This window comes from Radiomyces spectabilis, assembly GCF_025331425.1.
Source record: "Radiomyces spectabilis strain NRRL 2753 chromosome Unknown BYT42scaffold_13, whole genome shotgun sequence".
In the NCBI taxonomy this organism is placed as follows: domain Eukaryota; kingdom Fungi; phylum Mucoromycota; class Mucoromycetes; order Mucorales; family Radiomycetaceae; genus Radiomyces; species Radiomyces spectabilis.
In genome coordinates, this window is record NW_026251938.1 from 1,166,314 (window position 1) to 1,177,830 (window position 11,517).

Below are 11,517 nucleotides of genomic sequence, written 5' to 3' on the forward strand. Positions count from 1 at the left end.
AATACGCTCTTGGCATGTTCCTGGAGAACAGCCATACAAGTCACTATTGTATTACTCGTTTTCGATAGCAACCCTGGTTTTCATAAGTATATACAGTACGACAAAATAGCCATCATCTAGGCCTGTATTATACACAATGGTGATGAATTAAAGTAATGTTGACTTTGTATGATCTATTTGGGATCGAAATCTTCTCTTGCCCACTCTGGGAGTTCAGTTTCGTAGCTCCATCCATTTCCTGCGTAGCGCCAAGCATGCAGCCAGATATAAAGATCTTCAGGTTTTGGATCAGGCAATAAGCTGACACTGCACTGTTCACATTTATCGAGCGGCACTTTCTCCTTGCCGGCTGCTTCATTCTGCTCAGGTTCAGCTGTTAGGGGAACTTGACCACCGATTCCGTCCCCTTCATCGCCCCAAATTCCAGATTCGTATTGCGATGCCTCCAGTTGTTTCTTGACTAAGAGCTCGGCTTCCTCATCGGTCATGGATTGTTTCATGGGAAGCATAGGTGACCATAGGGAGCGATTTCCATACAGCGGGTCATTAGCAATCGGATAGCCAAGGTATCGTAGATGAACTCGGATTTGATGAGTACGGCCAGTTATGGGCTTACACCGGACGACACTGGTGGTGCCATTGTAGCTAATTCGCTGGAAAATTGTCTTACACGGTTTACCGTCTTCATGAACATAGTTCATGGATAACTTGAAGGAGATGGTTTTGATGGGTTGATCACATATGATCTCTTCCCTGTGAACTATCGGTGAGCCCGCTATCCATTACGTTTCCCATTAGAAGTAGATAGTTACTCTGGAAATTCACCAACGACCCGGCAAACGTATTCTTTTCGAATCTGGCCTGCAGACATTTCTTCTTCCAATGATTTGGCGCGCTGACCGTTCAGCGCAATAAGCATCAGCCCGGATGTTAAACGGTCCAGTCGATTGGCAGCTAATAGCATCATTTTTAGACGATGGTTGAGATCATTCTTGTATGTTAGATTACTTACGATAGAGTTTTGGTATATTATGCTGGCGCCGCAGAACGTGAAGGACAGTATTGTGACGATATCGTCCCGATGGATGGACCTAAATTCAATTTTTTTCCCCAATGTAAGATACACTGTTCAGCGTTCTGTTTCAAGACGGTCGAGATAATGCTTACAGGGATACCACCAGGTTTATCGATAACATATAGATCTTTGTCTTCGTAAACGATTTTAACCGGCTTATCAGAACAGGGAGGTTCATGTCGATGAATTTTATGTGAAATCACATCACTATTCTTGACAATGGTATTCACAGTGACCGGCAAATCATTGATGGTGATTAGTCCGTTTTCAATCGCATAACGCTACTGTCCTGGGTTAGTGCGGCGAATCCACATAATATTATAGCATTCAGACCTTACATAATACTTTTCACTGCGATCGCGAAATTCCTGACTAAAGACCTCCAAGATCGTGCGACCGAGCCAGCGACCTTTGGCGTAGGCCTTGTACTCGAAATAATAAGGTCGAACCTTCCGTAATCCTATATGACGAAGCGTATGAGACCACTGTAGATATCGCAGTTTCTTGCGTTAGCAGACTCACCATGTTCGAAATAATATTCGACATCGCCGAGATCATTTTTATCACGGAAATCGCCTGCTTTACGTTTACGCTGTCGACGGGTTGGAAGTTCGGCTTGCGTTTGTGTGCGCTTCATAGCATGGCTGTCATGACCGCTTGTATCTTCAACTTCCTTATTGGCCGTTTCACTCATTGTATGAAAGTAAAAATGAAAGGAAAAGCCACCGAGTTTGTGAGTCTCCTGTGCAATGAATGCAATTCCCAGCCCTTTGCGGAGTTTGTTGCTCAGGGCACGTCTGCTGCTATGTAGGTTCTTGATACAATAGTGCCCCAGTGGGTATCGAGCAAACATGGTCCCCATAGATAGCGTAATTAAACAAACAAATTATCATTTGGCCATCCACTGTGACGATAAATGCTGGAGTCAGAAATTGAAATGTGACATTGATTCGAGCGCCGGAAACCTCTCCATACGCTGACCAGCACATTTGATCAAATTGGGGATCCAAGATACAGTTTATTCAACGTTTACGCTTCAACTCCTGTAACAGACATGCTATTTTGATAAAGCAACGTTTGTATATCAAATCATAAAAAAGCCACATCGATGTTTTTCTGGATATGTAGGCACAACTGAAGAGACCCATCTTTCTAATTGCCTATCAAATTTTTAACCTTCCGCGCTTGATACATATACCAACATCGCATCGCTCCAGCAGTCCAAACTGTATCATACATGCGTTAGAGGAAAATTGATGAATATTTGGTAAGAAAATATAGGCAAAACTCTATAGGCGATTTTGACAGAATTTTCGATGCCTTTAATTATTACTGTCAGTGACTATGTATAAGAGCGACAGGAGGTTGGCGTTGGGCCGAATGGTCAAATCGTTTCAGTGGGCTAAACAAAAACTAGACAACTTGGAACAGGCGGTGCGATCATCCGCACTTTTAATATGCTCACGGACTCGAGATTCTGTGTCCCTGCTGCGTGTGCCGTCATGCCAAAATTGGTGTTCTCGAGCAACTGCGCTGTTTTATACCGAAAATTACGTGTATCACAAGCTGCTCCAAAATAAGCTTATTGATGACCAGCTTATTACGCTACCCGCCATAGCATCCTTTTCCTCTTTCCTCGCTTCCCATTCACATGTGCGATTTATCGGATCCTAGAATCACTGAGGCTTACAATGCTATTATTGAAGAGGAGCCTACTGATTGGTATGTATTTGTTTTATTGTCCTGCTTCCAGTGAAAAACGCCATGCTGACTATTGTTTCCTCTTTCTTTTTTTCCTTTACTCGGTATTGGATTTATCACGTAAAATACTTCACCATGGTCTCAATATTGCAGGCTTCTTCTCGGATACACTTCTCGCGACGTTATATCTTTATATGCCAAGGGAACTGAGGGACTTGGGTATGCACAGTTTTTCTCTCTCCGCTATTCATCAACACGTTCAAGGAGACTGACCATCTATTTAGAGAGTTCCGAAATCATTTAGGCGACGAAGTATTATATGGATTCCTTCGCGTAGATGACAGATATCTTCTCGTGACTTATGTGCCCGATCAAGTCAGGTATTTTTCAACAAAGCAACAGATCAAACAATAATTGCGTTACTTATTTTAAACGGGTTCTCAGTGGTGTGCGGCGAGGTAAAAACGAGCATAATTTATCGACCAAATATTACGTTGTACTTATCGTGCGCCTATTTTTCCTACAGCACGAGCACTTGTGCACAGCCGCTCGGTTGCCAATATACTCAAAGTCAATCATGCCCAAATTACAGCTTCTTCACTTTCAGATCTGAGTGATGCGAACGTTCGTACGAGACTAAAACTAGGGGAAAACCAAGTACCGAACCGGTCTCGGCCATCTTCAATGTCAGAGCGCAAGCGCGCCTCCTTATCATCGCGTCGTCGTTCTTCACAGTCGCAGTCTCAATCAGCAGCACCTCCTTCTCCAACTGATCCTTCGCCAATGCTTCCCAGTGACGTTGTGACGGCCGAGCCCGATGAGTTTCAGGAAGCGAGTGAAGAGCTGCCGTCATCGGAAGATGTGCAGAGTCACCAGATTAACCGTAACGCTTCGGAAGATGGGCAACCGATTGAACCAGTAGTGAGTGAGGAACAGCGACAGCAGGAAGAACGTGATCGAGCACGAAAAGCAGCTGAAGAAAAGCTCATGGCTGAGGAGACCGCACGCTTGCAAGCACAAGCCGAAGCTGCAGCCAAAGCGAAAGCTGAAGAAGAAGCCAGGCGTCGAGCGGAAGAAGAAGCTAAAAAACAAAAGGCCGAAGAGGAGCGAATTGAACGAGAACAAAAAGCAGCTCTGCTGAGAAAGATTGAAGAAGCGGAGAAGAACAAAGATGTAAGTGTGAATAGCGTCTTCTTATGGCAGCGTATCGCTTAGCAACATGATGTGCATAGATCATTCTTGCGGGTTTTGCATCCGTCCAACCCAATGATAGCCCAGTAAGTGCAAAAAGAATACATGTGCAACCTCACGTTATTTACTCCTTTATATTAGTTCTGGAGACGTCGATATTTTATCATTCGCGGCAAAAACTTGATGTTATATCGGGATGAACAGGTATTCACATAGTGCATCGGCTAGATGGCGAGGAAGATTCGGATAAACTAACCGTTTAATATTGCTAGGACAAAACACCTATCATTGTTATCGATTTGAACAACGTAACTTCTTTGTCAGCCATCGATGAAGAGCGCGACACTTTTGTACCCAACGCTTTTGTTTTGGACACGCATAGTGAAGGTTCCTTCCAAGTATTTGCGGACGATAAGAAAGATGCCGACACTATCTTTACTGCTCTTCAAACCGTGGTTAAAGCCAACTAGACCCATCTTGAACGATCTAAACTATCTAAAGCCTTTTATGTTTTATGGCCTTGCTTTCGCATCATTATGTCTATGACGAATACAGTTTTTTTCATATTCTTAACGTATCATTTTCTTTGCCCAAAAGTGCATGCTGGTTGAATTTTGATGCTAGGATTTTTCCTTTTCTTTTTTTTTGGCATTCTTTTTTTTTCTCCTTTATACAATAAGATGGAAGATTTAAAAACAGTTTTTGTACAACGAAAATCAGATGATCTAGGGGGAATTAGGATCATAGTGCAAGAATACATATACAGTGCTCTACCAAAAAAAATTAGACAATAAATTTTTTTTTACATCCAATAAAACTTACCGACTGTAACCGTCTCACGTTTTTGTTACGTGGAAAAAGTACTGGTGAATATTGATGGACGCTCTTGGCCATTGGCCAAAGTAGCTGCGATTAAACGAATGTTGCGACTGGCATTGGCGTCGCGCTGCCATAATGTGTTACAGTTGTTGCAAAGCTGCACACTATGCATCACTTCGCCGTCCGGAAGTCGCAATTGTTCCAATTTCTTTTGCCCACACCGAGAGCAAACCTACCATTTTCTGTCAGTTGTGTATCGTACCATATTTGTCAAGTGAAAATCCTTACTTTTGAAGTATTGTATTCGTTTATATTGACGGTGACCAGCAATCCTTCATGTTCAGCCCGCCGCAACAAGGCCCGGTATCTGTTGGCAAGACCTGTTGGTTTTCCTCGCATCGATTGTTTGAATACCGCATCCCCTATGGCGATCAGAGGAAATCTTGTGAGTGGGTCGTGGTTAGCCTTTCGCCATTTGTTGGGTCTAGAAAAGCCCTCGTTTTGTGAGTTGCGACTGTGCACGAATCGTGAAAAAAATGGGTTGTTCAATTGAAGTTACCTTCTGTGTTTCCTGTCCTTCTTCTTCTTTTCTTCTTGCTTGCGTGCAGTGTATTTTTTGCCACCATTGAGCATGATGTTCACAAGCTCGCTTTCCGCCTTTTGCTTGCCGATGTAGTTCAAGAAACGGAGCGAGGAAAAGCGATCATCGTAAAATTGAGCATGGAATCCAGATCCTGGGATAATTCTTGGGCATAACGGATGATATTCGCTTTGTGAGATGATTTTCGTGACGGCAAATCCCGCTCAATATCAGCAATGGTTCGCCCATCAGTCACTGTCTGCTGCTTCATTGCAAGCATTTTCGCTGCTGATTTCTTAACCCCCGAATTGTGGTAAAATTCGGCCGTTGAGCACCTCCGGATCTGGTGTGTTTGTTGGCCATGTCCATCGCTGGCGACGAAAATTTCCGTGATCCCTGGATCGACTCCCCATAGATGGAAAGTTCTGTCGAGTTCAGCGGTAGTAAAATCTTCGATGGCTAGTTGTGGCAGGCTTTCAAGCTTTCGCCGTGTGAAAATACAATCCACACCGTACCCGTCTGTGCGAATGCTCCCAGCAAACAAAGGACGGTTGGGCACCTCGACCTCTTCGTGACTAGTTACATTCATTCTGGTCATTCATATGCTTATACAATTTCCCCCGATTCAAGCTTACCGCAACTTGGCAAAATTGAATATAGCGCTAAACTGTGCGAATGCTGTTTCACGAGCTGGAAGGAGTGGAACGCGTGCTTTGAGCAATAATGCCCTCAGAGTCTGTAAATCGATCATTGCATACTGCCGGCGAAAGTGATACATTGGTATCAATGGAAATACTCGGCTTTGTTTGATGAAAGTAGATGATTGGGGGCAGAAGCACGTGCTGGTATCGATCGCAGTTGTACCACGTTCTTGAACGTCTGATAGATATTGTCGTGAATTCTCAATAGCACTTTTGGCTTCGTTGATAGTGCTCCGCAGGATTTCGATAGAGCGTACGGATAGACGTGTGGAAACCCATGGGGAACTTCTCCAGAGCTGTTGACTTTTGCAACTATTTGACGAACTAAGCGAGAACGATATTGGCGGGGAAGAATGGAAAATTCATCGAGAGTCGTGATGAGAGTTCGCGCCCATCCGTTGTTGGCTTCGGTTTGTACAACTTCAGTACTGTTGATCTGCTCGGCATTGTAATTTTCAGTTTCACGCAAGATTGTGTGCAAAAAAGGCAAGTATTTTTCTGGATGTGCTGATAGAGTTTTCAGATTGATCGGTTTTGGGACATTTTCAAAAAGCTGATGAATATCGTCGACTGTGGAATTGAGCAAGTCTGAGCGTTCAATGGACGATGGCCATTCTGGCGAATTCGCTGGATCATTGGACGAATCATAAATGTAGCAGGCGATTTTTTCAGCATTTTTCTTGGTAAGTTCCTGACAAAATGTGAATTAATGGCATGTTGGGATAGAATGGTAAGTAGAGCTTACTTGAACAGCATTCTGCAATTTGAGGCAAAAAAATCGGATGGTTCGATGCTCAAAATTCTCAGTGACCGAGTTTACAAATATTGTTGCGGATTGCTCGGCCAACGAAGCCAATGCGTGCTTATAGCCGGGTATATGGGTCAAAAATGATGCTTGTGGGCAATGTCCCATGTATTCCTGATAGCATTCGGTCATGCTTTGCTTGGGTATCTTGTTGTTGGTATTGGTGATCTCCTCTCCGTGGATGAGCTGTATACATGCGTAAAAAAAATCTTGCCAGAACAAAATGGGAGGGACTTCATGACGGGTATCCAGCAAATCCAAAATGTAATACGTTGCAAACGCTTGTGATTTAAGAGCTGCTGCTCGCCAGTAATCAACGAAACCGGTGAGTTGATCTTGCAGTCGTTGTTTTGCAGGCTCTTCCAAATTCAAAAATGAAGCGACACCAATCTTTCTAACAAACTTGATGCGATCTTTCCCGAGTAGATTGTCTAGTCGTTCATTGAGCGACACGGAATGGAAAGGGCAGTGTAGCGATCGTCTTGAGGTGTGGGCAGTTTGCTGTTCATACACTCCCGCCTTAACGCAAGCTGTGCAATGTTTGGAATAGTTGTCATTACGATTGGCTAAATTTCTCGCTTGCTTGCCCCGCGTTCGTTGCTTTTTCATCGCCTGTTTCTGCTCTTCGGTTTCTTTCGCTTCTGGCCGGCTCTAGTTCTTGGCAGTTTCTCTATTTTGATGGATGTTTGGAATAAGCATGGGAAGCGTGAAAATCAATAATGATAGCAACATCACTATACCTTTCTTCTTTTGCTCTTGCTTTTCTTTTTCTGCTTTCAATTGTTGTTGCTTTTTTATCTTCTTTTCGCGAACAAGCTTTGCCGCTGATATCAAGGCTGAAGGCGATGGCTGTAAGGCACGGTTGGAATTGGAGGGACCGGCTGCGCTATATTCGTGGGAATCTGTACGTCTTTGTAGAGACTGATGACTTCCTTCAATTGCCGTTTGGATGAGATTTTGTTCATCAAAGTCTTCATCGCTAGACTGTTGGCTGGGAATTGCATATGTAGCTCGTTGCTTCCTAATAAAACATTTAGCGACTTTGAACCTTATTTGCTATACTCTATAGCACCCTTTATCTTTTCGGTTTGACATGAAGAGGAAGAGCGACAAAGGGATTCGTAATTTTTCATGCGAGACATTTAAACGAACAATGCGGAGTCTGAATAGTGAGAACATGTTTGATCGATCCAACTTCAGCTTTTTACGATCATGATTGGGGGCTAGAACCAAGTTCAATAAACATCAGAAAGTTAGCCTCTCGTATAACGCCCATCCAGCATTTACATGTAGATGATGCAGCTCAATGTTTGCTTGTTGGTTTTTTGTTATAAACTGACATCAAGGATTACGTCGAGAAATATGGCTTCCCGATCAGGGACAATGCTCAGAATATTCAGCTACTGATTTTGCATGACTGTAATGGTACCATTGATGTAACATCAGCATCAAAAATAAGACTATAATACCTCATATTTTATGCGGATTTGTTAATCCATCCTACCGAACATGTAGTCCTATATTTCCTTAAATACGTTCGATCTTTCATCTGTCGTGAGATGTCGTTCTTCCAAACATCGATCCAGCATTGATGACGGTGATGAGTAACAATAGGTTGCCGATCAGTTGGATAATATTCACAAGAATACCCTGGCAAAAAATACGGCCGCAGAAGTTGCAGAAGCAAATCGGAGAACTCCATTGAGCTTGTGTATGAAACTTGGTTCTTATGGAAGATAGAGCAATGATCCATCGCAGCAAAAATACCCAACAATGGCAGCTAAATCATGGCATTCCAAAGCTAGATTGGCCAGCTCAATCTCCAGATCTGAGTCCAGTAGAAAACGTTTGGTATTCAATGAAGTTGAGCGTACAGAAAATGTGCCACGCAGGTATGACTGACAAGCAGTATTGCTTGGGATTCCATTGATTCCAAATTCATCAACAGACTGGTGGATTAAATACCGGAGAGGATCAAGGCCATGTTTGAGGTGAAGGGCCACTTAACTGAATGGTAACCAGAAGGTATGAGGATTGTGAAAGCGAACTGATACTCAAAGATAGACAATAACATTATTTTTCACTATTCAATATACACTATTCATCTATTTATCAGTAAACATCCACAAGCATTGCCAGAAGTGCGGATATTTAAAATTGGTTAAAAAAAAATTGAATACATATACTACAATGGAGAGATATTCTTTCTCTCTGTTTTCTTTCATTTTTGGTGTATCCGTTTCGGTTTCCTCATTTCTTTATATCAACGTGATTGTTCATTCTCTTCCCAATCTTCAAAATTGCTGATCAATTGTCTTTCTTCGTCCTGATCGGAATTTTTCAGACCAATTTTGTGCGCTGTTACACGATCCGAAGATGCTTGAGACGTTTGTTGTTTGTTAGCAGGTGGGGGATCCAGGAAAGGTATATTGGATGGACTCGATGTTGTACGGTGATGGTGACCGCTCCTCGCGGTTCCGATTTCCAGATCTTGCTCAAGTAAGCTGCCTAATGGTTGTAATATCCAGTGAGCAGGTCTGTATCGTGACAGAATTATTCTGAAATATTTATTTCCTTACCTGCGCTGTCCATACGAGCAGTTTTGCGTGTATTGTTTTTACTTGAAACAGGATTCATACGGATAGTTTCTGTATAAGGTTGCTGTGACGCAGGTAATAGATCGACGCTGTTATAGTCATCGGTGGAATGTCTGGAACGACGGGAAAAAGCCAAACTTGCTCGTGCAGTGGTATGTCGTGGTGACTCTTGGTAATCATCATCGTCTAGGTCATCCTCGGACATCATCAATTTTTCGTTATCGTATCCGTGTCTTTCCTCCATGCTGTCGCTGTCGTTTAATGGAATATGTTCAGGTTGGCTTCGAGAGTGGTGTAATAAAGCTACGCCAGAAACAATAATCAAGAAGCCAAAGACACATGATGTAATGTCCGTTCCTGAGGCGTCGAAACCGCGATAAAATACGGTGGAACTAACGATGGTGAGGGTAGTGAAGATCACATAATAGGTTGGGGTCACCAAGGCAGTATTGAAGATGTTCAATGCCTTATTCAGGTAAACGATCTCCACCACCAGTGTGACGACCGTAAGAACGAGCACCAAATAAACGAACCAGTTGGTAAACTGGTTCTCAACGGCAATTGAATGAACAATAGCACCCCCAAGACCCTGGGTAAAAACCACCGATAATGACCCAATCAGAGAACACGTAGTGATATAGACCAGCATGTTTTTGTTGCCCACACGAGGACCGCAATAGAAGACCAAAAACAGAGAGACCCCCACGGCAATCGCAGCGTAGAATAGGAATCCTAAAGAGTATGCATCAAACAAAAAAGATTAATTAGATGTTTACATGTTTTGTTTACTGATTGCTTCTGTAACATGCATAGTGCTTGTGCTCCAACTTACCTATTGATAACATTAATTGTTTAAATGTCTCAATAGAATTATCGGCCGCGCCTTCTTGTGGGGCATGAAGTACAATGATAATAGCGCCCAGCACGCATTGTAAACAACCCACTTTTCCTTGAAACGTTAAACCTTCCTTCAAAAATATGGAAGATAGCACAGCACTAAGTAAAAATACGTGTTAGCTTTTTTTCTTTGGGTAGAAATGCAAACCTTGTATCCCGCCGATTTACCTGATCACCACGCTCAGTGCACCCAGTGGAGTGACCAAAATTGCCGGAGTGAATGCATAGGCCACAAAATTACAAAATTCGCCCACGACCACTAATGTCACGATCCAAATATATGAGGTCCCAAAAACTCTTGATAAACAGCATACTGTAACTTACTCAAGATCATGCCTGTCCACCACATCGCCGACTTTAAGTATCCGTATCCTTCGCCGGCCACTCCACCTTTTTATCACCGAGATGAGAACATAATATTGATTTATGCCATGCAGAAGCTGATTGTTACCTGATCGTTCGGTGGATTGTAATAGACCTTTCTTCTTAAAGACAAAACTGCTACCAATGAAGGCACCTATAGTCACGTCAGATTGACCAGTGTTATCGTTGCTTCGACATCATAAGACAAAATACCACTGGCCACGGCGAGTGTAACGCCTATGCTTTTGTATAGTGCACCATGAGGTTCGTTTTCACTACCCATGAAAGGGCTTGTTGTGGAATTAGAGCTCATGATGTGACGATCAATGAAATGCAAATGAAAAAGAGTGAACCAAAGACAGGTCGAGACTTTTCAGGCACTGCAAATATCAAAAGGAGCGTGATTTCCCAATTTACGTCAACAAAGCTATTGCCTTATTGAAAATCCCCGCTTGGCTATTTTTAGCCAAAAAGCGGGCGCAACCACAGCACACTCCAATGTTTTTTTGGTGATTTTCCTTTTTAAAATCACGGTACAAATAAGCGTCCCAACAATCAACTTGGATGACCAATAAAATCACAATAGAAACTTGTACCATTCGTCGGAGTGTAAAATTAGCCATTATAACCCAATTCTTTAATTGATTAGATGAACCCGTAACTTTTCTTTCCCTGTGATGATTCGAGCAAACCACGTGAATCTCCCTGAGACGATAAAGTGTACATGGTATTATGTGATAAAGATATTTGATCTTCGTGTCGCCAAGCGTCTGTCATTGGACTTTCTG

At 42.8% G+C, this 11,517-nt stretch overlaps 4 protein-coding genes across 4 annotated transcripts; 1 reads left to right on the plus strand and 3 right to left on the minus strand.

The window, feature by feature from the left end:
- Window positions 1–3: 3 nt before the first annotated feature.
- BYT42DRAFT_585221 (pseudouridine synthase) lies at window positions 4–1,986 on the minus strand. Its single transcript, XM_051569960.1, has 6 exons — window positions 1,598–1,986; window positions 1,414–1,535; window positions 1,168–1,356; window positions 1,013–1,091; window positions 813–954; window positions 4–753 (listed from the first exon to the last, which is right to left on the minus strand). Exons 1-6 carry the CDS (start codon window positions 1,935–1,937, stop codon window positions 174–176), a joined length of 1,452 nt encoding a protein of 483 aa, XP_051419887.1. The 5' UTR covers window positions 1,938–1,986; the 3' UTR covers window positions 4–173.
- Window positions 1,987–2,596: 610 nt separating this feature from the next.
- BYT42DRAFT_585222 (uncharacterized protein) lies at window positions 2,597–4,639 on the plus strand. Its single transcript, XM_051569961.1, has 8 exons — window positions 2,597–2,797; window positions 2,930–2,995; window positions 3,061–3,156; window positions 3,221–3,234; window positions 3,303–3,949; window positions 4,009–4,053; window positions 4,109–4,171; window positions 4,240–4,639. The coding sequence occupies exons 1-8, from the start codon at window positions 2,727–2,729 to the stop codon at window positions 4,435–4,437; spliced, it is 1,200 nt and encodes a 399-aa protein (XP_051419888.1). The 5' UTR covers window positions 2,597–2,726; the 3' UTR covers window positions 4,438–4,639.
- A 762-nt stretch (window positions 4,640–5,401) lies between these two features.
- Window positions 5,402–6,057, minus strand: BYT42DRAFT_117534 (uncharacterized protein). Its single transcript, XM_051562130.1, has one exon. It carries the CDS (start codon window positions 5,962–5,964, stop codon window positions 5,464–5,466), a length of 501 nt encoding a protein of 166 aa, XP_051419889.1. The 5' UTR covers window positions 5,965–6,057; the 3' UTR covers window positions 5,402–5,463.
- Window positions 6,058–8,919: 2,862 nt separating this feature from the next.
- On the minus strand, window positions 8,920–11,144 carry BYT42DRAFT_585241 (magnesium transporter NIPA-domain-containing protein). The gene is made up of 7 exons (XM_051569962.1): window positions 10,943–11,144; window positions 10,818–10,883; window positions 10,691–10,756; window positions 10,535–10,625; window positions 10,302–10,465; window positions 9,452–10,201; window positions 8,920–9,380 (listed from the first exon to the last, which is right to left on the minus strand). The coding sequence occupies exons 1-7, from the start codon at window positions 11,040–11,042 to the stop codon at window positions 9,136–9,138; spliced, it is 1,482 nt and encodes a 493-aa protein (XP_051419890.1). The 5' UTR covers window positions 11,043–11,144; the 3' UTR covers window positions 8,920–9,135.
- Between the last annotated feature and the right edge of the window lie 373 nt (window positions 11,145–11,517).

Bases quoted from the DNA above. Each gene is read 5' to 3' on its own strand.
- BYT42DRAFT_117534 (XM_051562130.1), bottom strand. From the start codon at position 5,964: ATGACCAGAATGAATGTAACTAGTCACGAAGAGGTCGAGGTGCCCAAC.
- BYT42DRAFT_585241 (XM_051569962.1), bottom strand. From the start codon at position 11,042: ATGAGCTCTAATTCCACAACAAGCCCTTTCATGGGTAGTGAAAACGAA. The intron at 10,466-10,534 runs GTAAATCGGCGG...ATTTTTACTTAG, and splicing joins GCACTGAGCGTGGTGATCAG to TGCTGTGCTATCTTCCATAT. The intron at 9,381-9,451 runs GTAAGGAAATAA...TACAACCATTAG, and splicing joins TGCTCGTATGGACAGCGCAG to GCAGCTTACTTGAGCAAGAT.
- BYT42DRAFT_585222 (XM_051569961.1), top strand. From the start codon at position 2,727: ATGTGCGATTTATCGGATCCTAGAATCACTGAGGCTTACAATGCTATT. The intron at 3,950-4,008 runs GTAAGTGTGAAT...TGATGTGCATAG, and splicing joins AAGCGGAGAAGAACAAAGAT to ATCATTCTTGCGGGTTTTGC. The intron at 4,172-4,239 runs GTATTCACATAG...TAATATTGCTAG, and splicing joins TGTTATATCGGGATGAACAG to GACAAAACACCTATCATTGT.
- BYT42DRAFT_585221 (XM_051569960.1), bottom strand. From the start codon at position 1,937: ATGGGGACCATGTTTGCTCGATACCCACTGGGGCACTATTGTATCAAG. The intron at 1,536-1,597 runs GTGAGTCTGCTA...TTCGTCATATAG, and splicing joins CGAATATTATTTCGAACATG to GATTACGGAAGGTTCGACCT. The intron at 754-812 runs GTAACTATCTAC...GATAGTTCACAG, and splicing joins GTCGTTGGTGAATTTCCAGA to GGAAGAGATCATATGTGATC.